General features: G+C 48.8%; 1 protein-coding gene across 4 annotated transcripts; it reads left to right on the plus strand.

The window, feature by feature from the left end:
- Positions 1-45: 45 nt before the first annotated feature.
- SERP2 (stress associated endoplasmic reticulum protein family member 2) lies at positions 46-20908 on the plus strand. 4 transcript variants are annotated; one of them, XM_080799505.1, is made up of 4 exons: positions 46-274; positions 714-831; positions 5462-5534; positions 20469-20908. In XM_080799505.1, exons 2-4 carry the CDS (start codon positions 748-750, stop codon positions 20507-20509), a joined length of 198 nt encoding a protein of 65 aa, XP_080655631.1. In that variant the 5' UTR covers positions 46-274; positions 714-747; the 3' UTR covers positions 20510-20908. The 4 variants fall into 4 exon arrangements, with proteins under 4 accessions (XP_080655631.1, XP_080655628.1, XP_080655630.1 ...); XM_080799502.1 differs by lacking the exon at positions 20469-20908 and adding an exon at positions 18264-18391 and having other exon boundaries at positions 197-274; XM_080799504.1 differs by lacking the exon at positions 46-274 and having other exon boundaries at positions 541-831.
- Positions 20909-22343: the final 1435 nt, after the last annotated feature.

Below are 22343 nucleotides of genomic sequence, written 5' to 3' on the forward strand. Positions count from 1 at the left end.
GCCCTTTCTGCAATACTTAAGAAAGGTCGGGCACTGGGCTTCCCTGGAGCAGGGCCCTTCCCCAGACACCTGAAGGGGAGTTTCTTTGGCCCGTCCCCCAAGAGCATGGGCCCAGCCTTTCCCTGGTTCTGTTTGCCTTTTGAGGACCCCACCCCCCCGCCACGCCCGCCAGCCGCTGCCTCCAGGGCAGCTCTCGGGCAGGGGTCAGCGGTGCGGGGGAGCCCGCCCGACCTGGCTTAGAGCGCGGCCACCCCAGTCTGGGCCCCGGGCCTCGGTGGGTTCCCGGTCCCGGAGCCCCCGAGCAGTGGCGCCCCCGCCCCTATGAGCGCACAAGGCCGGGGACCGCCGGAACCCTGGGCCCCGCCGCGTTCGGCCGCTGGCTCCCGACCCGGCGTCAGGGGCCCGGGCCGAGCGGCTCCGCGTGCTGCGCTCCGGCCGCCCAGTGCGGGGAGGACGCGCGGCAGCGCCAGCCTCGGGGCCGCGCTGGTTAGGTAGCAGGGGGGACCGGAAGGATGGCGAGGAAGTAGGAAAGGGTTTCCTGAGATGAAAGATTACTTCCGTCCGGGCTCTGGCCTCTCTCTGGAGCCGGCTCGTTGGGGGCAGGGGAGCGGGGTGCGCGGGGCTCGGGGGCCGCGCCTTGCCACCTGCAGCGCCCGCAGCGGGCGGGACGCGCGCGGCCCTGTCGGGGGGCTAACGCGAGGGGATTCTTGCAGGTAGGAGTGGAGAGCGTTTCCTAGCGCCCAAGCCATGGTGGCCAAACAGCGGATCCGGATGGCCAACGAGAAGCACAGCAAAAACATCACCCAGAGGGGGAACGTAGCCAAAACCCTGGTAAGGCGGGGGCGGCGCCGACCGGGCTGAGCGGGGCCGAGCGGGGCAGGGCGGGCTGGGGCGGGGCGGGGCCGGCAGGGCGGGTGGCGGGCACCGGGCCGGGCCTCCCTGCTCCTCGCTTCCCGGCCCCGGCCCGCCTCTCCCTCAGCGTCCCGCAGCGTGGGCGCTGAGAGCCGGGCTCTGGGAAGCGAGGACCTCGCGCTGCTCTTGCGGGCGGCGAGGGCCGGGGTGGTGATGGACCCCTTGGGGAGTGGCTGCTGGGGTTACCACCGAGGCTCGCAAGAGCCTCCCCAGGAAAGAATGGGGCCTTTGTCTGTGGGGAAAAACGGAAAGTCACATCCCTAAGGAATAGTTAAACCAACTGCGTGACATGGGCCCCGGAAGTAGGTGCTAGAACGTTTGGTGAATGAATGAATGAATGAATGAGTAAATGGAGGCCATTGATCATCACCTCCTTCCAGGCTTTGACCCCTGCCCTCCACCCTCAACAGACACCCACCACGGTGAGGTTTTCTCTCCAGCCCCTTTGTAATGGGGCTGTATAAGTTGGAAGGGCTCAAAGTGGGAAATGAGGTTCAGACCCATGTTTCCCTCCACCCTCCTTTCTCTCCTTTGCCCCTTCCCTAGTGAGGCCTCTCACCACCAGAATGAAGTTTAAATGCAACATTACTCTATCTCACCCTGTGACCTCTGGCAGGTCCTGATGGTATGATCCAGAACTCTGGAGAATAGACTAAAGGTTTTATCACTGGAGTCTAAAGTAAAATCTGGGCCTTACATACTGGGTTTTCTTTTAGCAAAGCAGAAGATCTTCAAGAGAAAATGCCAGGCCCGTGATTTTGGATACTCAGAGGCATGCCTGGGATGAGTTGTTGGGCAGTGTTGGTCTCCAAGTCTATGAGCCAAGGCACCTGGAATCTATTATCCTAGACACTTAAGCAAAGTCCAGCTGAAGCTTGGGGTTTGGCTGGAAAAGCTTGCAGACCTGATGAGGCAATTCCTTTTAGCCAAAGAAATGATGCTAGTTTGTAACTGAGCAAAAAGCTGGAGCTGCAATCATCACAGCAGAATTCCTACAAAACCAAGCAGTACTGTAGACTTAAAGTTATGCTTGAAATTCTCTGGGTGTTAGATCGTTTAGGTGTGACTGAGCAATAAAATGCAATTACACCATTGAATCAAAAACACTTTTCACCTAGATCTCTTTTTCCTATTTGTTTTTACTCAAAAAAACAAATCTTGCTGTCCCAATTGACCTTGAAAAACAAATTTTAATTGATGTTAAACCACTTAGGGTTTTATATCCCTAGGAGATCACTTTGTCCTAGATACCATACAGATTAGCGGATGTGCTGAAAAATCTCTGGTTCCATGGTTCTCTTTAATGAACTAAGAAACAAAGAATTAAGAAAGTTATTAACTGAAGGTTGACAAGTATGGCCTGCAAAAGTAGCAATTCTGGAACTGGCTTGCAAAGCCAATGTATCCATTAGGCTTGGTAATCTCAACGACTGCCACCTCGAGCTTTTCAAGACCATTGGAAAGTGTTTGAGAACTGGGGGAAAGAGAAAGTTACTGTCTTCAAAATAAGAAGATTTAAAATTGCAGGACAATGTTTAAATATCTAGAAAATGTACTTACCCCCATTTTCACTGAAGTAAACTTTCAGAGCTACATTCAGATTTCTTTAATCTATGATGTGAATGAATTTTAATAGGTTCTGATAGACCATGGAGTGGGCCCTTCAAAAGTGCCTGGCATCTGGGGTGGGGGTGTCCAAACGGCCCTATTACATGTGTAATGAAAGTTTTCCAAACCAAGCCACAATCTCTGTTTATCTTCAGGTGGTTAGAAGGGCTCTTTCGTTGCCTTTATTGTAAACAGACCAGCATCCAAAAAGAAAAATGAAATTTTCTTTCAAAAGGAAATACTCTAAATCCTAAATCTCATTTTCCTAATTGCAGGTCAAACACAATTATACTTTGAAAGAAGTAACTTGCAAGGGATAACCTGTTCGGGATGCGATTGGGGAACATGTGAACAGATTCTAACTGAACATGCAGAATCATCATTCAGAAATAAATCCTTTCAGTTGTTTGCAAATGTTACAGTATTTCCTTAGCTAATAGCTATGGCATGAATATTATTCTCCCAGATAGCAGATAAATCCAAGAAACAAAGAAATAGAATAATCGTTTTGTGATTACACGGAATAATAGAATAATCGTTTTGTGATTACATGGTAGCAACTTTTTCAGAACCAAGGGGGATGTAAATTTCAGAATTCAGAGTTACCCTGCTGGTTATAAGCACAGGGAAAGCCAGCCCCTGACATTCCAAAGCCTCAGGAAGTTGCAAACTCCTGCTTGAAATGAACAATGTCATTTGCAGGATTCTACTGCTCTTCTTACCTTTCCCAGCGACAGATTGAGCCGTAGGTGCATTGCCCCAATGGTATTGTGCCGGGTACTGCTTCCAAAAAAGAGGAACTTAAAGCTCTCAGAAAAAGGATATATTGCCGTTCTTGAGCTCTGCGAGTCCCCCAAATAATATTGATTCACTGGAAAATGTCATCCAACAGATTTTTGTGTTGTGTAGTCCAAGCTCTGCATGTTGATAATTTGTGTTTTTCTGCAGAGGAATAATAATGGACTCCATTTGGTATCCACGCTAGACCAGTCATTCATTGAGAGGCTCCGGAATTCACTTGTTGGCTTTACTGGAGTTAGAGCGAAATGAACTTTTTATACGGCCTCGGTGGGATGACAGCAACAGAGCTATGGTTTCTGGTCAACTGTGACAGATTGTTAGGGCGTTAGTGAAGATGGTGGGGAGGGTAAGTGCCACAGTCTGTTCAGGTAACTTCAGTTAGTATCTTGATTATTTACTTGATATGCCCTTGATCTGGTATTAAGGGCCAAAGAATGATACAGTAACAGCTCTGGATAAAGTTATGCAGCTGGATAAGACTGATTTTTGTCCTTGTGTGGTCAAGAGCAGCTGCCATTCCCTTGCAGCATCTTTCTTTCCTGCAAGAGCGGTGCTAGATACAAGCTTGTCAAGGACACAAATTGAGGGGTTTTCATTTTTTAGAGCCCACTGGCCATTAGCACTTTAACCTACACTTCTCTAGTAAGAGAGCTGCAGGGACAACCCTATCACCGGTTAGGAGGTATTTATAAAAAACGACAATAGCCTTCCTAGACCCTGTCTCTACTCTACTTGACCTATGAAATCATATTTAATGAAGTTCGTGTGCTTATTCATTCTTCAATGAACACTGCTTGAGCACCTTCTATGTTTTAGTCCTGGGCCAGGCATTGCTGTGTGTTGCAACAGGGAAGAGACACGGTGGCTGCCCTCGTGAGCCCACGGTCTGGCGGAGAGGCAGATAGTACACACATGATCACGAGAATAAACAGATGCACACTAGACACTGACAAGAAAAAGTACATGGCAATATGCAAGTGGTCAGTGAGCCCACTCGAGGTAGAGGACAGGAGGCTCTCAGAATGGAACGGGTAAGCTGGGAACCAAAGGACTGTTGCCTTATCTATAACAAAATGAGTTCTCTAACTTACTGGTGATAGATTGTTTCTGGCTCACCCATGTGAGGAAGCATTAGTGAATTATTCCATTTTTTTTCACTCCAACTTCTCCCTTTTTATTTGAGAAATTCACCACCTTTTTTTGGATGCTTCTCCCCAAAAATAGCTTTTCCATTGACTGATTTGATTGTAAGGACCAAACCCAACCTGCCAATAGACCGGGAGGGGTTGTGGATGGTGGTTCTTAATACGTCTGTGCTGTTAGTTGGAGGGGAGCAGGAGCTATGCAGGGCTCTGGGTTCGTGTGGGCACCGTGGTGCCCTTCTGCTCCCCAGGAATGTGGAGATTTCACCAACAAGAAAGCTTTGCTGAGGTTTGGGAGCTTTATTACAAAATGCTGCTTGCTTTGCATATCCACTCATGGTTGCTGGGGTGCTTCTGCCTTTCCAAGGATTTCCACGGCACCGACTTGCCAACTTTTTTTGGCACGTAGAAGGTTCTGAGAAAATGGCTGTTCTGTGACCTTACTTGGAATCCACAGATGCGGGGAATTAAAGATGACTCCATTAATGGAAAACACCCAGGTTCTCTAATGGGGCAGACCTAAATCCCAGCCCTTGCTCAAGTTCTCAAACTTTGGGGGTCCATTTCCCAACTACAAATTGAAGATGATAATTCGCCTTGTACCGCGTTGTGGGTGGTGGAAACAGGGGTTGTAGATTGCCTGGGAGAGAGCCTGGCGTAGAGTATGCCTTCCACACATGGAAGCAATTTGTCGTAGCATCATTTGGGGCTCCTGAATCACTCAGTTGTTTTGTGTATTTTTACCCCATCTGTCCCAGGAACAGCTAAGCCCACCACATTCACTGAGTTACAGGAGCATAAGTAAGGTCATGATGAATCTTTTCATACCTATCTGGACCCTTTACAGTTGAATTTCTTCATCTGTGTCCACCCACTGGGCATTGAGATTGGATCTGTCTCTCTCAATGTGAGTCGTCTCAGCCTTTAGTGGTGTCTGGTAATACCCCACAAATGTTTCCTGAATCAACGAACCTAACCTTCCTTCCATTCCCTTTCAGAGGCCGCAAGAAGAGAAATACCCCGTGGGACCATGGCTGTTGGCACTGTTTGTTTTTGTTGTCTGTGGCTCAGGTATGGGTTTTTCGCTGACCTCACAGCCCATGTTCTGCTCTGTCCTTCAAAAACACACTTCACAAGTAAATCGACAAAAAAGTATATTGGCCTGGGATTCAAGTTAATCACTGACTGAAGCCTTCCTCTCAGTGGGGTTTGATTTGGTCTCTAGTCTAGCAGAGCAAATACGAGTAGAGACAGAATTGATATACTATCAAATCATAATCATAAAATGATTACACTGAGCCATTAAGTTGGCTGTAAACACTGTAGAGTTCAGTTAAACCTTTGTGTGGAAGCATAGCCTAAAAAGGGCAGTTAGAACAGGAGCACCTGTCTGCCTGAGATAGATCCAGATTCCAGAGAAAGGGAGAGGCCTTCTCCTTAAGAGGAAATGCCACAGAGCTCCTAAATAGAACTGAGCCTTTGACCTGCGCCTCAACATACATTCCCCTCGTACTGGAAGGTGGTAAGTTCAGAGAACTTTGCTTACGCTCATGTGCAAACACACACACACACACACACACACACACACACAGAGGAGAGGTTTGAACAAAGGATCATGCATTTGTTTCTAGCTGAATTCTGTTATTGGGAGTCTTGTAATTCCTGGTCACCAATGGTAGGGTCTCGAAAATAGTGCTAAGTGAGGAGAAGTGAGGTCACTTCTAATGAGGCAGGCCTTCTGAGGTTCCCAAGATCTTAAAGAAACAAAACTGTATCCCATTCCCAGCAATGTGACTCGAAGGGAATCCTTTACCCAACATGGGGATCCCTCATCTTTAACAGAGGTTACCCAACCTCTGCTAGAATACTTGTGAGGTAGAGGGCTCACCTCTTCAAAAAGCCTATCCCATTTCTGTATAGCTCTAATTCTGTTAGAGGTATCTCCCCTCTTTTGAGCTACACTGTGCTGTCTTCTCAATAGTTCAGGTGTGAACTCCTAAAACCATAAGGCATGGCCTCATTGTCTTCCGAACATCTTGAATCTTCAGATATTTTAAAGATAAGTTTAAAGTCTGCAAGCTGAAGTCCCCTACTTCTCCCAGGCTCGCCGCATAAGATGTGGTTTCTGGACCCCTCTTCTGGATACACTCCATGACTACCTTACAGAGCTCATACAGAGCATTTGCAGCTGCAGAAGTGGGTCTAGAAATGGTGTGACTGCTATAGAGGCAGGAGGGTTGTCACTGCCCTTGATCCCATCACTCCGCTTCTATCAATATGACCTGAGCTTTGTTTCATTTTCAACAGTCACAGCACATCCTAGATTCACATCGAGCTAATGACCCACCTAGCGCCACCAGACTCTTCTTTATATAAACGTCCTGCAAGCTCAGAAACGCATCTCCACACCTCTCCCTGATCCAAGGTGTCCCTTATCCCCATCACACATTGCTTTATTGCACTCGTGGTCCGCATCAACATATGAAATTATTTCATTTGCTTATTTGTTATCCATTTTCTGCTACTGGGACATAAGCTCAGGGAAGGCAGTGTTTTTTTTTTCCAGGAAATAGTATGTTCTTGTAAGAATCTAGCACACAGTGTGTGCTCAGTGTGGTTGGATGGACTCATGGACATGTGGATGGTGAATGAAGCCAGATATGCCCCCTACTGTAGATACCCAGCTGACTTCTCTGACACCTCATACAAAGCTTCATGAGTATTTCTATTAAAATTTTATTGTCGGTTGTCAGTTGTCTTTCTACAGAGTAGCCACCAAGTCTAGAAATATAGAAGAACAGATATCATAAACGGCTTGCCGATCTTACAATGCATGATTTGGTCCATGACATTACACGATATGGTCAGTGTATCACCTTCATCAGCAACATGTAGTTCAGAGTAGTGTAGAAAACTGCAAGGAATTCGGTGCATTGATGCCATGTTTCCATCAGCTGCCTGCCTATTCCTCTGTTACACATCACCTCCGATGATCTGTCTCTGATTTTCACCCCAAAACGGAACAAACAAAGCGTGCCGCACAAATACCAAGAAAAGTAAATCTATATAAAAAGGCAATCTCCATTTTCAGGCTTTATGGCCAGTCTGTACGTTGCTCAATCTTGAACCTTGAGCCTCTTTTTAATCTAATCCTCTTTCCTGGGCGGCTTTACAGTCTCTGAAAACATGCTATTCCTCCAAGTCACTGATAAAAGTGTAGACATGGCGAAACCCACAGAACACAGTTAGAGAAAACTCCCTTCAGATTGACCTTGAGTCTCTCAGCAAAACTCGTGCAAACCGTCACCGTGTGGTGGGGGTCCCCTGTGGGCCTGGCACAGTGCCAGGCTCTGGGAACACGGATGCCTCTGGGAGGCTGCAGGCACTGAGCGGGGTGGGGGGGAGATAAGGAAGCCGTTTGTTGTACCTGGGGGCTGAGTGCTGTGATAGTGGAGTGCCCAGTGTGCTTGGCGGGCACGGATAAGGGACTGTCTCCGTCTGTGTGGACTGCTGTGACAAAACACCATGGGCTAGGTGGTTGGTAAGGAGCGGAACATAATGCTCACGTCCTGGAGGTAGGAAGTCAGACCGGGGTGCCCGTGTGGCCGAGTGAGGGTCACTTCTCCTTGTATCTTCCTGTGCGATCCTCGCATGGCAAGAGGATGAGGGAGCTCCGTGGGGTGTCTTTCATGACAGCATTGATCCCATTCATGGGGCCGCCCCCCTCATGACCCAGTCACCCGCTAAATCCCCTAGCTTCTATGGCCGTCCCATTAGACATTAGGATTCCAACCTGTGAGTGCAGGAGAACACACACAACCAGACTACAGTGGGGACTTCTAAATCACCCCGGGCAGAGGGGAAAGTTTCCCAGAGGAGGGACCATTTGCTCTGAGCACTGAAGGACAAAATAGCTTGAGACGGTATTGCCGGGCTCAAGAAGGGCCAAAGCCCAGTCGTAGGGATCCACGAGCCCAGTCATCCCGCAGCCGGGGTTCTCAGGGACTAAACAGATCCAGAGCCAATACTGTTTTCTTTTTTGATGTCAAGATACACATGAACTGCTTCAGCCGTTAGCTAGCTTGTGAGGGGCGGGGGGGGAGGTGATTTGGTCAATAGAGTGATTTGGTCTGTTTTTCTCAAACCCATGTTGGTTCTCAATACCCATCCTTTTCGAAGGGCTTAAAAACCTTCTCTAAATTACATTTTAATTACAGTCTTGCCAGGCTCTCGGTCTGTATAGTGGGAACGGTGTCTTTTTCCCCCCGGGTAAATTGGGACATCTGCTGACAACAATCTTTTGGAGTTTTCCCAGCCTCCATACGTTTTTCCAGGGATTAAATACATTGGCTCTGTGATCCTTTCTGTGGGTTTGTGCAGGGGCCTGGGATGGGAGCCTGCAGGGCCGGGAGATGCGGATTTCAAGCTACTGAGAGGACACAGGCCCTGCCCCCGCCCCCCTTCAGACTCCTGCTCTCCTAGTCAGGAGTTGGGTCACCTTGCTTTCTCTGTGCTCCGTTAACATGCTACCATGATCCCTAAGTCAGGGGCCTCATCTCTTTTTAAATTTTAACTAGGAATCATCCACTACCACCACCTTTTTTTTTTTTTTTTGCTAACTTTAGCTTTTTTTTTTTTTTTTTTTTTTTTTTTGCAAGCCATAGCTCAAGCCGGGCGCTGTTCTCACAGAAATGTGTCACTCCTCTCAACTTGTCCTTGGTACCGTGCCCTTCCTTCTATCTTGGCACGTGTCCTTCGCTAGCCAAACATGTCATGAAAAGCACAATAACTCCTCCAGATCTATCCCTGTGGCCACCTCCCTGGGACGAGTCACGATTCCGATCATCTTGCAGAACCTCCCGTCCCTCTTGAGTTTCTCCTTCCGAGGGTTCCAGGGCCGGCATGTTCTCTGGAGTGTGTGAAGGAGGGCGGTTTCTGCCCCAGGTGCAGCCAGTCAGCTCCTCTGCTTCATGTCCTGAGCCTCCTTGGGGATGGGGGTCATTGGAGTTCCTGGTCACTGTTGTCTCTGAATCCACGTGGCTGGTGGTTCATAGTGTGTCTGTTTTTACACAGGAAACTTATGGAATATTCGAAGATTAATGAAGGTGTGGATCATGGATCTGATTCTCTTGAAAGACTCGCTCGCATTACCTCACTCTGTTAACCCGTTTTTCTATCAATGATTGGTTGGGCAAAGTGTTCTTTTTAGAAATAGTGTCGGCGTACCTAGGATGGGTAAATATTCGGGTCAGGCGAATCATCAGGAATGCACATCTTCTCTGCTTTCTTAGCTAGATTGTGGGAAAGGATCCAGACTGGGAAAATGTTGGCATTGAAGTATATGGTCTCTTATTGGCCACCCTTACTCCATTTTATGTGGAAAAACAAGTTCCCAAACCTCCAGGGGGTTACCGGGCCCCTTAACTATGGGGAGTCCTGACCCCTTGCTTCTCGGCTTCTTTGCTGTGGCCTTCCTCATTCTCCACACATGCTTTTCGTGCCTGCCGTGCTGATAAGAGCAAGATAAGGGAAAGGAAGGCGGGGGGGGGGGGGGGGGGGGAGAATCAGTAAAGTGGGGAGGGTACGGAGTGCAGACGCACAGAGACCCCCGGCAAGAACATGCACCCAGCGAACGCCCACCCCCTCACTAGGAAACCAGATAAGAGCGCCAGACCTCCTGGGGCTACCCTGAGCCCAGGCCCCGGGTTGGAAACCCTAATACATTGTCCCATGGACCTGAGTTGGAGGAAGCTCTCTAAATACACCCCCTTCAGAGTAAGTAGATTTCCACTTTCCATGATTGCAAAAGGACTCTTGGGCAAGACACTTCTTTGAAACCTGACCAATTGGCGGTAACAGGCTAAGAGGTTAAGAGGCCTTGGAGAGGGGGGATAGTTCTGGAATGTGCCAGATGTAGGTTCAAAGCCGAGATTCGCTATCAGCTGGACAACCTTGGACACGTGATTTACTGTCCCTATCGATTTCCTTTGTGATCCGAGAGGGATCCTAGCAGCCCTCCACCCCTAGCAAGCTTGAATCCTGCAGCTTCCAACAGTGCCCTCACGGAAGCCCTCATGGAGAACGGTGGTGCTACAGTTAGGACTGGTTATGCCACCGGGGGTTGGAGGGGGTGGTATTTGGCTTCCATTTGCCTTTGCTCCTTCCAGGCTCAGCCCCTCGCATCCGTCTTGATCTTTCACAAAGCAACAGGCCCTCCCCCTCCACTCCAAGGATGAGTGTCAGCAATTTAACTGATAACCCCCCGGGTCCATGAGACTCTCTTCTGATAATAAAGCATCAGAATCTTTCAGACCTGCCCACACAGGAAAAGGGAAGGAAAAGGGAAGCCCCCCACGTGCAGAAATCAATGAATAGGGGTTTGTCCTTTAAGTTGCATATCAGAAATAAAACGTAAGTTGCATTTCCTTAACCCAACCTGAATGCACCACTGTTTTGCTCTACGGAGTTTTCTTTGTGAGACACAAAAGCTTTGGGAACGGTGTGTTCTTTTGAGACACCGTATTCTCCACATTGGACATCTCAGGCCATGCTGTCTTTTGTTTTGTTTAATTTGGTAACTATTGTTATTCGTATTATATACATTCTGTTAGAAATCTAAAACCCGTTTCTCAGCTGAATACCTGTTTTGAGTCTCCTCTGAGGGTGATTCCGAATAAGCCAGAAACTTTTCTCGTTTAAGTCTCGGCCTGGGACTTGGTTTGGCTTGGGCCTTTTAAACTGGTGGCATTTGTATTTCCTTGATTTCCAAGGACCCCAGATGCACACAGAAGCCCGGAGGATTCAGGCCCCTCCCTCGCTTGGAGACTTCACTGTGTTTTTCTCTCCCTGGTTTATAAAAACATTATCTTGCATTTCTACAGGCGGTGGGGCTCTTTCCAGATAAGCAGCTCGTCCTGGCTGTCCTGGTCCCCAGTGGCAAACCTGCCTCCTTGAGAACCGTGTGATAGGTTCTGCGGAGTGCTTGTTGTTATCTGGAGACTCAGAGACAAACGTGACCCAGAATGTCTGTCGGAGGCGGCAGAGATGTTGTCACCCAGATGGGCCAACAGCTATCTCTGGGAGACACTTGCGGTCCTGACGTCCTGTCCCAGAGCACTAATGAAGCTAGTCACCCCTGCCTGAGGCCTCCAGCCCAGGCCTCCAGGGTTTTCCTCTCCTCTTTGTCCTCAGCAACTTCAAGAGCCTGATGGGGAAGGCTTGGGAGGCCACAGCCGAGCTCTGGGGAAGGTATGCCGCAGGTGACCAATCACATCCGCCCTAAACCAGGAGGTGACAGCAGGGTCCCGTGTTCATCTTTGCCATCCCTGGCCAAGGCTTTTGCTAACGTTCGGGCCACGGTGTTGACAGGACAACCCAACCGTCTTGGCATTTTCAGCTTTCCTCTTTGACTAGAATTCCTCCTGGATTCGGTGAAATTAGGTCTTGTCCTTAACTTGTTGGCTGTTCAGACAATTTGGTTGGTGAGTCAGCATAGACACGTATCTTGCGATCCTGAGGCATTATTTACCTTTTCCGAGCCCTGGAGTGAAACTGGACATTGACAGCAGCAGTCTGAGGCGGCACTCTTTGCAACATGGCCGTACCCTTCCGCATCCTTTCCCCTCACTGAGGTTTCCGGTGGATTCTTGGAGGCGTCGTCTCATTCCCACGATCCCTTGATTGCCAGGGGGAAACTCTTATGTACCAGCCTTGCCCCGGTTCCTCCCTCAGACTATTTCTCCCTCACGTATTCCTAATTTCAATTTTATTCCTCTCACTCTGGCCAAGCCTGATATTCATTTCCTAATTAGAGATTATGAGAATTTTAATGGCTACGGAAGCCTGAGTCTTCTCGAAACTGATGAGCTTATATCCCCCATCAAAGGGAAACCTCTGGAGGAATAGGGTTAACCAATGACTGCTCTTTCCTTCGGACTTTTCTCTATTTCCCAGTTTTGTCAGTGAGCATGTATTACTTTTATAACCAGAAAAAAATAAGCATATTTGAAGAGGAAAACATTTAGACTAGTGGTTTTTAGCCTTTAAAAAAAAAGAGCAGCTGAACTCTGTTCAAATGTTTGAGGGAAATAAATGAACAAGTAGCTGTTCTGGTCGAAGTGGGACCTGTGTGTGCGTGTGAGTGTGTTTGTGTGTGCATTTGTGAACGTGTGTGACTGTGTGTGTGTGTGTGTGTGTGTGTATGGAGTACCTCTTGTGTTGCTGGATATTCTGATTTTTCCATCCCAGGAAGGAAATAGACATCTGGACCCTCTTTGCATATCAGCTAGGAAACTGCTCTGGCCCAGAGTTGGCCTCTCATGACAGAGCTAATGCCTCTCAGGAGAGGGCCTGCTAGGTTGATCGGGCACGTGAACTGTGAGTCGCCACACTGTGTGTGGGCAGCGACATTCCCTTTGTCTGTCACTTAACAGATTACACTCTCCTGAATCCTCCAGGGATTCTGCCTGCTGGGGGCTCAGGGGAGGAGGAGGTGAGAGCGTGTCACAAACAGGGCCGTTTTTCAGGACAGCCTCCTCAGAACAGATGTGAAGAAGGGCTTCCCTGAGATGTTCGTAGCTGGGCCTGAACCCCTCCTATTCCCCAAGCTTCATGTTCCAGATGGTCCAACCATCTCCCTTGACATAAGGCCTCTCTGTTTCTGGAAGACCCAGCACCCCCACCCTCCCTAGAATGGGCGGCTTTTGTTAAGAACGGTATGGAGGAGGGAAAGGGCCAAGCTGTGTATGTGCGGGCTCTGGGGCCAGGCTCCCTGAATTTGAAACCTGGCTCTGCCACCTACTAGCTGTGTGGCCTTGCCCAACTTCCACCCATGCTAAGCCTTGTTTCTCTCATTCTTAAAAGACGTGGGGATGGTCTCTCACTCTTAGGACCTTAGGAGCTTGTTGCTATTGTCATTATGTCGATGACCCTTGGTCACGCTGTCTCCCCACCTCTCGGCCTCCTGGGTAAGGTTCTGACCAAGATTCTGAATGCTTACAGAGAAAGAGAGTATTTGGATCTTTCTAGTGACTTTCTTGGGTTATGGTAAGAAAACTCGTGTGGGGATAGATAGCTCTGAGGTCCTGAGGAAGCTGTGGCAGACCCAGCTCCCCCTGGACAGGTGGGGGACAGGTTCGTCAGTCAGAGGTCGGTGGTGTCACCTTTGCTGGGACAGCTCGAGCCTCTTCTCTATTTCTGGAAAGAATTCTTTATAAACTAGAGGATGGGGGTGAGGAGGACCTGTTCGTACAGCTGTTTTGGCTACCATTTCCTGAGTACTTACTACAACACAAGGCCTTACGTGTACCTTTTTCTTCTTGTCCCATAATCCCTACAAAAAGGCTATGGAGCTCATTTTTCCAGATCATGAAACTGAGGCTTATGGAGGAGATCAGCCCATATCCCACAGCTAAAGAATGAGGGAGCTATTACCCAAACCTGAACTCTAAACCCATCCACTTCCCATTACCCTGCCTGCCTTCTCTCTCACCACTTCTCCCCAAGTACTACCAAGTAGAAGTTTTCCACCAACCTTAGACCTTTAGTCTGCAACTGCATATTGAAAACAACTCCTGTTAAAACATGTCCTACTCTCCCTGCCAGAGGTTCCAGACGCATGGCCATCCTGGGTCTGCTCCCAGATGGATAAACCTTGACCCAGCCATGGGCTGCTTGCTGACTGGGCCACCGGTCACCCGATCACCTTACCCTTTTCTGGACCTTGCTCCAGGACAGACTGCAGGTCGACCAGTAAATACCGGCCTTTCCTGGAGACCTCCAGAACGATCTCAAAACCGTGACACCCAAAATGGCTGTCACATCCCCTGAGGCTGACTGGCCAGCAGAAGGCTTGAGGGACTGAGCAGGCCTGGAGGAGCCCTTCTGTTTCACCACCGGAGAAGGACTGAGGACATTCCTCTGCTCAGGAACTCCTGCCTCAGGACCTGAGATGGACACTCTGGAAAAGATGTCTCATCTGCCACTGGCTCCCACAAGGTGACCTGCGACCTCCCTCGTTCTGTGCCACCGTCTGCCCTATGTCCCATGGATCATTTGGGTCTGTGCATGGTCTGCCGCTCAGAAGAGCATTTCTGCCGTCTGCCTTTTTATTGGGGATAGAGGGCATCCCATTCTTTGCTAATAATATCCCTTCTTTCCATAGTGCCTTTCTGCCCTCATGCATCCCAGGCACTTCTCTCTCTTCCCTCTTCTCCATCTCTGGAGAAGCTACTGGTAAAGTGATCGGGAATAGTATCCTACCTTTGACTCCCTTTGTGCTGAACCTTCCTGAGAGCTTAATGACCCACCTTTGCAATGTCTTATTTCTTGACCTTTCTTCTTGTCTCTTACAGAACCTGTCCTTTTTCTTACCAGCTCTTTTTTTTTTTTAATTTTTAAATGAAAAATAATCAGAATTATGTCATTTCTAGAGTTGTCTTATCCTCTTAAATGATATTCTTCTGGGCCATCTCAATCTCTCTTCTCAGTAACTCTTTTGATCTCGCTTCTCATCAACCTTATTTTCAATAAAAGTGGCCTACTTAAGTTTCCACTTGTCAGGAAGGCAGCTTTCTGGCAGTCTTCCACTTGTCTAGCTGTCTGATGGTTTCCTAGGGGATCCCTTCCTGTCATCCCCATGTCCTCTGGCACTCCCAATTACTGGGATAGGTCAGTCCCCAGGGTAAGAGAAGGTTGGGATGACATAGTCCCAGGACTTAAGGAGTTTATGGTCTTTCATGACTTTCCTTCCCTCCCAAAGACTAAGCTCTTGCAAAATTGGAATTTAAAAGTGGTCGTTTGCTGTTGACTCTTGGTCCACAAAATAATTGTTTGAGGATTTATTTTTAAGATTTTATTTATTTGACAGAGAGACACAGCCAGAGAAGAAACACAAGCAGGGAGAGTGGGAGAGGGAGAACAGGCTTCACGTGAAGCAGGGAGCCCGATGTGGGGCTCGATCCCAGGACCCTGGGATCATGACCTGAGCCAAAGACAGATGCTTAACGACTGAGCCACCCAGCACCCCAGAGATTTTTAATACATGTTTTCCTCCATGTTCTTTGCAATTATTCACCTTTTGCTCCTCCAGTAAGTATTTACTGAGGAACTGCTATGTGCCTGGAGCTGAGCTAGGCCCAGAGATATAGTCAGGAGCAAAATCATCCAAGTCCCGGGGTGCCTGGTTGGCTGAGTTGGTTAAGCATCCAGCTCTTGGTTTTGGCTTGGGTCGTGATCTTAGGATCCTGGTATTGAGCCCCATGTAGGGCTCCATGCTCAGCAGGAGTCTGCTTAGATAGTCTCTTCCCTCTATACCTACCTCCCTCACTCACATTCTCTTTCTCTCAAATAAATAAATACACCTTTTAAAAAAAATCAAGGTCCCTGCTTTCCTGGAGCTTACAGCCTAGTGGGAAAGCAAGATGAGTTCATCAAGTAGTCATGCTGAAATATATGAAATTTCAGCCATGACAGTGTGAATTTGAGAATTCTTGCTTCTGATGGTCAAAGAAGGCTTCCCTGCAGAAATAACTTTTGGATTAGAAGGGAAAACCCGGCCATAGGGCAGGGCAGGAGAAATCTTTCAGACAGAAAAAATGGCATTTGCAAAGGCCCTGTGGTGAGAGCAGAGGGCTTTTGAAAACACGAGGGATTACCCTGACAGAGAAGAGTAATACAAGTTGTGCCCAAGCAGGTTGATAGGGCCGGGATACGCAGGTCATGGAAGCCTCATCAAGGATTGGGCAATAAGAAGCTTTGATGTACTTTAAACACAGGGATGACACAACCTTATTTGTTTTCATTTAAAGAATAATTCTAGCTACAGTATGGAGCAAGGATTGAAGAGGAGTAAGAGTAGGCCAGTTAGAGGGCATTGCAGGCGTCTGGGGGAAGATGGCAGTAACTTGCACTAGGGTAGTTTCCAGAGGCATGGAGAGAAAGGTGCATAATTGCAAAATACTTAGGTCAAGTGCATGGATCTTTGGTGATCAGCGGGGGTGTTAAGGAGGAGTCTGGAATTTTGGGTTTACATACAAGATGGAAGATAATGATGTCAAGTCTGTTGGTGGGAGGTGAACATGAGAAGATTCTGTTGCATTTGAAGTGTCTTTGAGCCACCTATGTGTAGATCTCAATTAGATAGTGGGAGGTGTGGGTCCGGAGCTCTGAGAAGTCAGAGCTGGCAGTACAGTACATAGATGAGTCATCCAAAGCTAAGTGCCAACTAAAATTGTGGGCCAGGGTGAGGTCGCCCAGGGAGAAAGAATGTAACGAACAGAAGAAAGCCAGAATGCTCATGGAGGAACATCATTATTCTCGTTTACTGGTCAGGTGGAGTTAGAATGACCCTTATGAAACCCATGGCATGCGAAGAGTCAAAGAGCAGGAAGAAAACTAGAAGCCAGGAGAATATAGGGTCATGGAGGCCAAGGAAAGAGAGGGGTGAAGGAGGGAGTGGTCAACAATGGCGACTAGGGAAGTAAGACCAGAGGCAGGTGGAAATGCCCTTTGGATTAAGTGAGGTGGAGGGAGATTTGTGGCTTTAGCAAGAAACATTTCAGTGGACTGAAGAGAGCAGAAGCTACACTGACGTGCATTGAGGTGGGGATTGAACGTCAGGAAAGGGAGTGAGTGTAAACAGCTTTCTCGAAAAGGTAGTAGAGTGGAAGAGAGGACACCTGTTGTTGGCAGATGTGGAGTCAGGAGGATTGTTCTGGTTTGTGTGATCATTGGGCATCAATGATGCTTGCATTCGAAAGCCTAAGGATTTCATTGCGAGGGGGCTGGTTAAATAAAATAAGAGATGGGACTATCTGAGTTTACTGACGACCAGGAAGCTAACAGGCTGCAGAGGGCAGAGGCTCTGGGATTCTGCAGCTCCTGCTCCAGCCTGGGTTTTTCTGAACCTCAGTGACCTGCCCAAGGGCAGATGCCCTGACCTGGAATGCCTGCCCTCCCTCCTTTTCTTGGCATCTCTCCTCCCTGCTGTCTGGCTTACCCACAGCCCCTTTGCTACAGCCTGCTCAGCTGTTTTCTCAGCTTTGTTCACCCACTGTTAAGTTATTAACTTGTCAGGGTCCAGACTCCCCACTTCCTTTCCCACTTTGAACCCACTGTTGGCTCCCTTCCTGTTCGCCGCCTCGCAAAGTCAGCACTTGGAAGCCCAGGGCTGCTCTGCGGGTCATTACTGGCAGCCACAGACAACTACAATTACCGTAATTGGTATAGAATGTCGAAGGCTTCTTAAAGACATTAATACAACTGAAAAAGGAATAATAAACACAGCGATCTCTCCATTATCTTAGAGGTGGAGGCAAATGGCAACTTAAGATAAACTTTATTCAACGTCATTTCTCCAAGCAGGTTCAATTTCAGAGTCACCTGTAACTCTATGAAGGACCATCAGATTCTCACATGTTAATGGATGGATTCAGTAGGGTCAGGAGTGATCTTTAATAAGTTCTTAAAGCAGATTCAGTCACTGGTAAGTTTTAATACAAGTATTGAGACTCTGAAACTAGAAGATTTTGTCTGAGAGTCTTTAGAGAAATGTGCAGCCGGTCCTTAAACAGAACTGGGTGGTTTTATCATTACCCAACACTTTTGAAGTCATGAATTAACTGAATGGGGCATGACAGACTTAAAGCACGGACTGTTTCCTATTTGTCGACCTACATTTCTTGTCTAAGGATAAAATTCAGGGAGAAATAACATTTTTGAGCATTTTAGGATGGGCAGATTCTTTTGCTTAGGTCATGATATTTATTCCTTGCAATGCTTTGAGATCCGTATTACCTACAGGTGTACAAATAGAGGAATCAGGGCTCAGAACTATTCGGGAATTTCGCAAAGCGCGCACCTCTAGAGAGCGGCAGGCAGTCCTGGGCACTTGAGCTCCCGGCTTCCTGCTCATCCGTGGAGAAGAAGCAGTCATTCCTGTAGGAATGGGAATATTAGCAACGACCCCCATGCACCGAGTCCTCGATGTACGCGGAGGCTTCGTCTGTGTCGTATTCTCTAATCCCTAGAACAGCACAGCGAGCACCACGGTCCTCGTTTTGCCCAAGAGGAAACAAACGCCAAAAGGTTAAATTATTCGTCCAGTCACACGGCTCTCCAGTGAAGACCTGGTGCCATCTGAGCCTAACATTCCACTGCAACCTTGTTTGTCAATATTCGGGATGTTTCCCTGATCCCAAGAACAAAACATGAGGCATGGTAGATGTAAACAGTTTTTCCCTAACATTGTTGAATATTACAGTCGCCTCCCAGCACTCTGTTGAGCTGGAAGATGGAAGAATTTATTTAATTTTTTTTTAAATTTAATTTATTTAATTTTTATTCCCTGTCAGCCTTGGGAGGGGAGGACAGACCTGCCCGCCATGTCCGTAAGGTACTTTCCCACCCAGGTAGCAACTTCTCCCATCAAGACGCGTCCCCAAACCCAGAAGCAGCCAAGCAGACCTCTGAGCACAACCAGAACTAAATATTGAAATCCCTCCTTCGCCGTATCTGGAGAAGAGCCCTTCCGACCTTCGCACAGAGCGGGCTCGCTTTAATTTTCCACTCAATTCTAACAGCCTCCGTGTTCCACTGGGTCTGTAGCAACATCGTAATGGAAGAGGGCCCACCGCAGGTTGGTATTGTGACACCAGAGAGGTGAGCAGAGATCGTCATAGTGAAACAAAGAAGACAAGCAGAAATGAGAGCCCAGCGCACAGCCCGGGAACGCCTCGCTCAGACTCCACGGCACTGTTCCAGTGAAGTTGGATCAATGACTCTTTTTCATTAGGGTCACACGGAGCATTTATGAAAAATTACCATTGTGTCATGTTTGGGGACAATCCAGTTTAGGAGAATAGTGATGATGTGTGCAGGGTTTGGGTTTTTTGTTTTTCTTTTTGTTTTTTAGAAAAAAAAAATGCATCCATGCTCTATCTCTCCTTCAAATCTAGCTGTCCAAGAAAGATTGCCCAAGGCCCTGTGTGCTCGGTCTTTGTACACCCAAAGCACAGTCCTCGGCCCACAGTGCTGCTCACTAACGTTAGATGATGAAATGCCAACGGCTCGTTTCCTGAGGGCTCCAGAGAGCCAGTTTTCCTGCGGCCTCTCAGCTGCATTCCTGTGTATTCTGTGTTTAGACAGGATTCAGGGAAAGGATACCCAGCTTCGTCTCAGAAAAAAAAAATCCTGCCACCCAGGGTAGCTGCCGTGTCCTTCATTCCCGTTGGCCTCCTCAAGACTGACCGGCGTTGCCGGCTGGAGAGGGTGTAGAACAGAAGCTGGGCCTGACTTTCCTGGGACGCATGTGATGGCGAGAGCTAGCACCAGGCCCGGGGAGCTGAGGAAGCAGCTCTTAGCAAAACAGGCGAGGGCGCCTGGAATCCTCTGCGGGCTTTCAGGCTCCCAACCCCGCAGGATAAATCCAATGTGGCCTAGGATGGGAGCTCGCTGTCCTGCAGAACATGTGCAGGCAGCCCCAAGATCTTGCACGGAGGGCTCCAGGCAGCCAGGGCCTCCCCCCGCCCGTGCTTGGCACATCTGCTCCCAGCACCTGGCCTGCGTTTCCAGCTCAGGGGCTGCTTGTTTTCCAGGTCGCTGCTGTTTTGAAAAGGCAGCCTCACTGACCTGTAAAATGGTGAAATGAGTGCAGTGCCCGTATGGAAAGCCCTGTCCCCCTCTCCCCAGCGGCCACCAAACCCTTCTGGGGAAGGGGGGCCATAGCCCTCCGTGCCTGAGGGAATTCTGGCCTTCGCTCCTGATGGAATTAGCAGGAGTTATCCCTAAATCCCCGAGGCATCCATCAGCCGACCCAGCCAGGCTGCCTTTTTAAAGAAGTTCACTGACCTCTTGTTAACTTAACTCCTTGTTAGGAAATATCTAATCAGCTGTATGCTCCCACGTCCAGGGCCCAGGGGTCGGCAGGAGCGGGGCTCGCCGTGGGCTGGGGTTTCCGGCTGCGTGCTGCCTGGTACCTGAGCTGTCTGTCTTGTTTTCCTCTTTCAGCTATCTTTCAGATCATTCAGAGCATAAGGATGGGCATGTGAGGAGGCCCGGGGCTTTGACACTGCCCCTCCCTCTGGAGGGCGGAGGACCACTTAAGCTTTTAGCCGGGTATCTGTGGGAAGCAAACAAGCCACACAGAATAGAAAAAAAGTCTCCCTCAATTGTTCCCTGATCACTTCATCGTGGATGTCAGACCAAATTGCCTTCTCACAGGACATCTTGGTACATCCGTGTTCTGGAGCGGAAAGGACATTTTGCTTTTCTGTTGGCGAGATTGGTAGCTCCCAGGTGTCCACAGCAGCACACTGTTTTCTGGTTTGGCCCTTGGTTTCACTGATGTATGCATGTGGTCTCTGAATGATCACCAGTTTACTTTCTGTGGATACAACCTCTCCTCCATTGGGAATTGGTTTTACAAATAAATGTCTTTGTTCAACCTTATACCATGTGTGGGCTACCATGAGAATACCAAAGTGAAGAAAACCCCAGCATAGCTCCAGGTGGGGTTGGGGGGAGGTGGGGGAGGTGGGGAACTGGGCTAGAGGATTGGGACAAGGTCAGGAATCTGTGTTTGGGGAACCAGAGCTAGATTTACTTTCAGGGCTTTTGCCCAGAATGAAGTCCCAGGAGGCTCTAATAACCTTGGATTTTCCACCCATTTTACTTTTTTAAATTTTTTTGATCTTTTGAGGGTTTTTTGTGGGGTTTCTTTGTTCTTTTTTCAACACAGAAAAGGCACCTATAAAGTGTGTTAAGGTTCGATTAGCTGTTATGTCCTCTTTGTCTGCCTGAGGACTTGGTGGGGAACAGATATCTGAGACCTCTTTATGAAAATCAATCAACTTTAGGACCCAGCCCTGCCCTAGTGAGGAGCACAGGCGGCCAGGAGTCCCGGAGTGAGTCCCACCTCACTCTGGGTGGTCAGCCCCAAGGCTGGGAGGGTGAGACCCAGGGCTGGTGGGTACAAACCTCCCGTCCCTGGCCAGCCTCCCCACAGCCTCTCAAAGTGTGGTCTGCCTCTAACCGACATCCCAGCATGCGTGGGGTGGAGGGGGAGTGGAGGACATCTCAAAATGCAGACTCTGGGGTTCCACCTCAAGTCTGCCAAATTTAAAGTGCTACAGGCAGAACTCAGACTAATGTTTTGTCAAGCTCCCTAGATGAGGCTTATGCACTCAAAATTTTGACGATCATGATCCTGAGAAAGCCCAGCTAAAGAAGGAGTGAGTTTTGTCCCCCTCCAAGCAGCAAAGGCAGCCCAAGCTTGCTCTTAAGCAGACCAATCCTGGACGGGGCAGTGGGGAGGGAGGGAGGGGCTAGCAGGCGTGCCCTTTTGTTCACTTCCCATGAGGCCTAAGGAAGTCCTAGGGGCAGCCACAGAGATCAGCAACGGGATTAGAGATGTTCACCCTGCAACTTGAAACAGGCCTGGGGTGCATTTTAAAATTCCATCTCTGCATTCTTGGCAGTTTTTTTCATTCCTGAATATTGTGAGAGCTTTAAACACGGAAGTGGCCGCCGTGGCCAAGACATCTGGGGGCGGGTGGGGGCGGGGGTGGGTCCACTGGAGTCTTTCACCTGAGACCCTTCTGGGATGTTCTTTAAGGCCTGCTTTTCCTCCCGTCCTCCTCTTCCTCCTCTCTTCCCACTGAGAAGGGGGAAGGCTTTGGAGCAGGCTTGCTCCAAAATTAGCAACCCCGGGAAAGCCCCCCACCCTTGTGCTCCTCCCACCGCTTCCCCCCAAGCCCCTCCCAAGCCAGCAGAAGACACTTGACACCACAACGGTGCACACGAGATGCTCTGCGAGCTGGTCCCCCTTGTCCTGTTGGCTCTGCTGCCCATTCTCTTCTAGGTCACGGCGTAAGACCAGTGCAC

Source organism: Martes martes (genome assembly GCF_963455335.1).
Source record: "Martes martes genome assembly, chromosome: 3".
NCBI classification, from domain to species: domain Eukaryota; kingdom Metazoa; phylum Chordata; class Mammalia; order Carnivora; family Mustelidae; genus Martes; species Martes martes.

What these genes read in the sequence shown, in the direction of transcription:
- SERP2 (XM_080799502.1), top strand. Translation starts at nt 748, where the DNA reads ATGGTGGCCAAACAGCGGATCCGGATGGCCAACGAGAAGCACAGCAAA. An exon ending in GGAACGTAGCCAAAACCCTG is followed by an intron (nt 832 to 5,461) that starts GTAAGGCGGGGG and finishes ATTCCCTTTCAG; the next exon opens with AGGCCGCAAGAAGAGAAATA. An exon ending in TTTTGTTGTCTGTGGCTCAG is followed by an intron (nt 5,535 to 18,263) that starts GTATGGGTTTTT and finishes TATTACCTACAG; the next exon opens with GTGTACAAATAGAGGAATCA.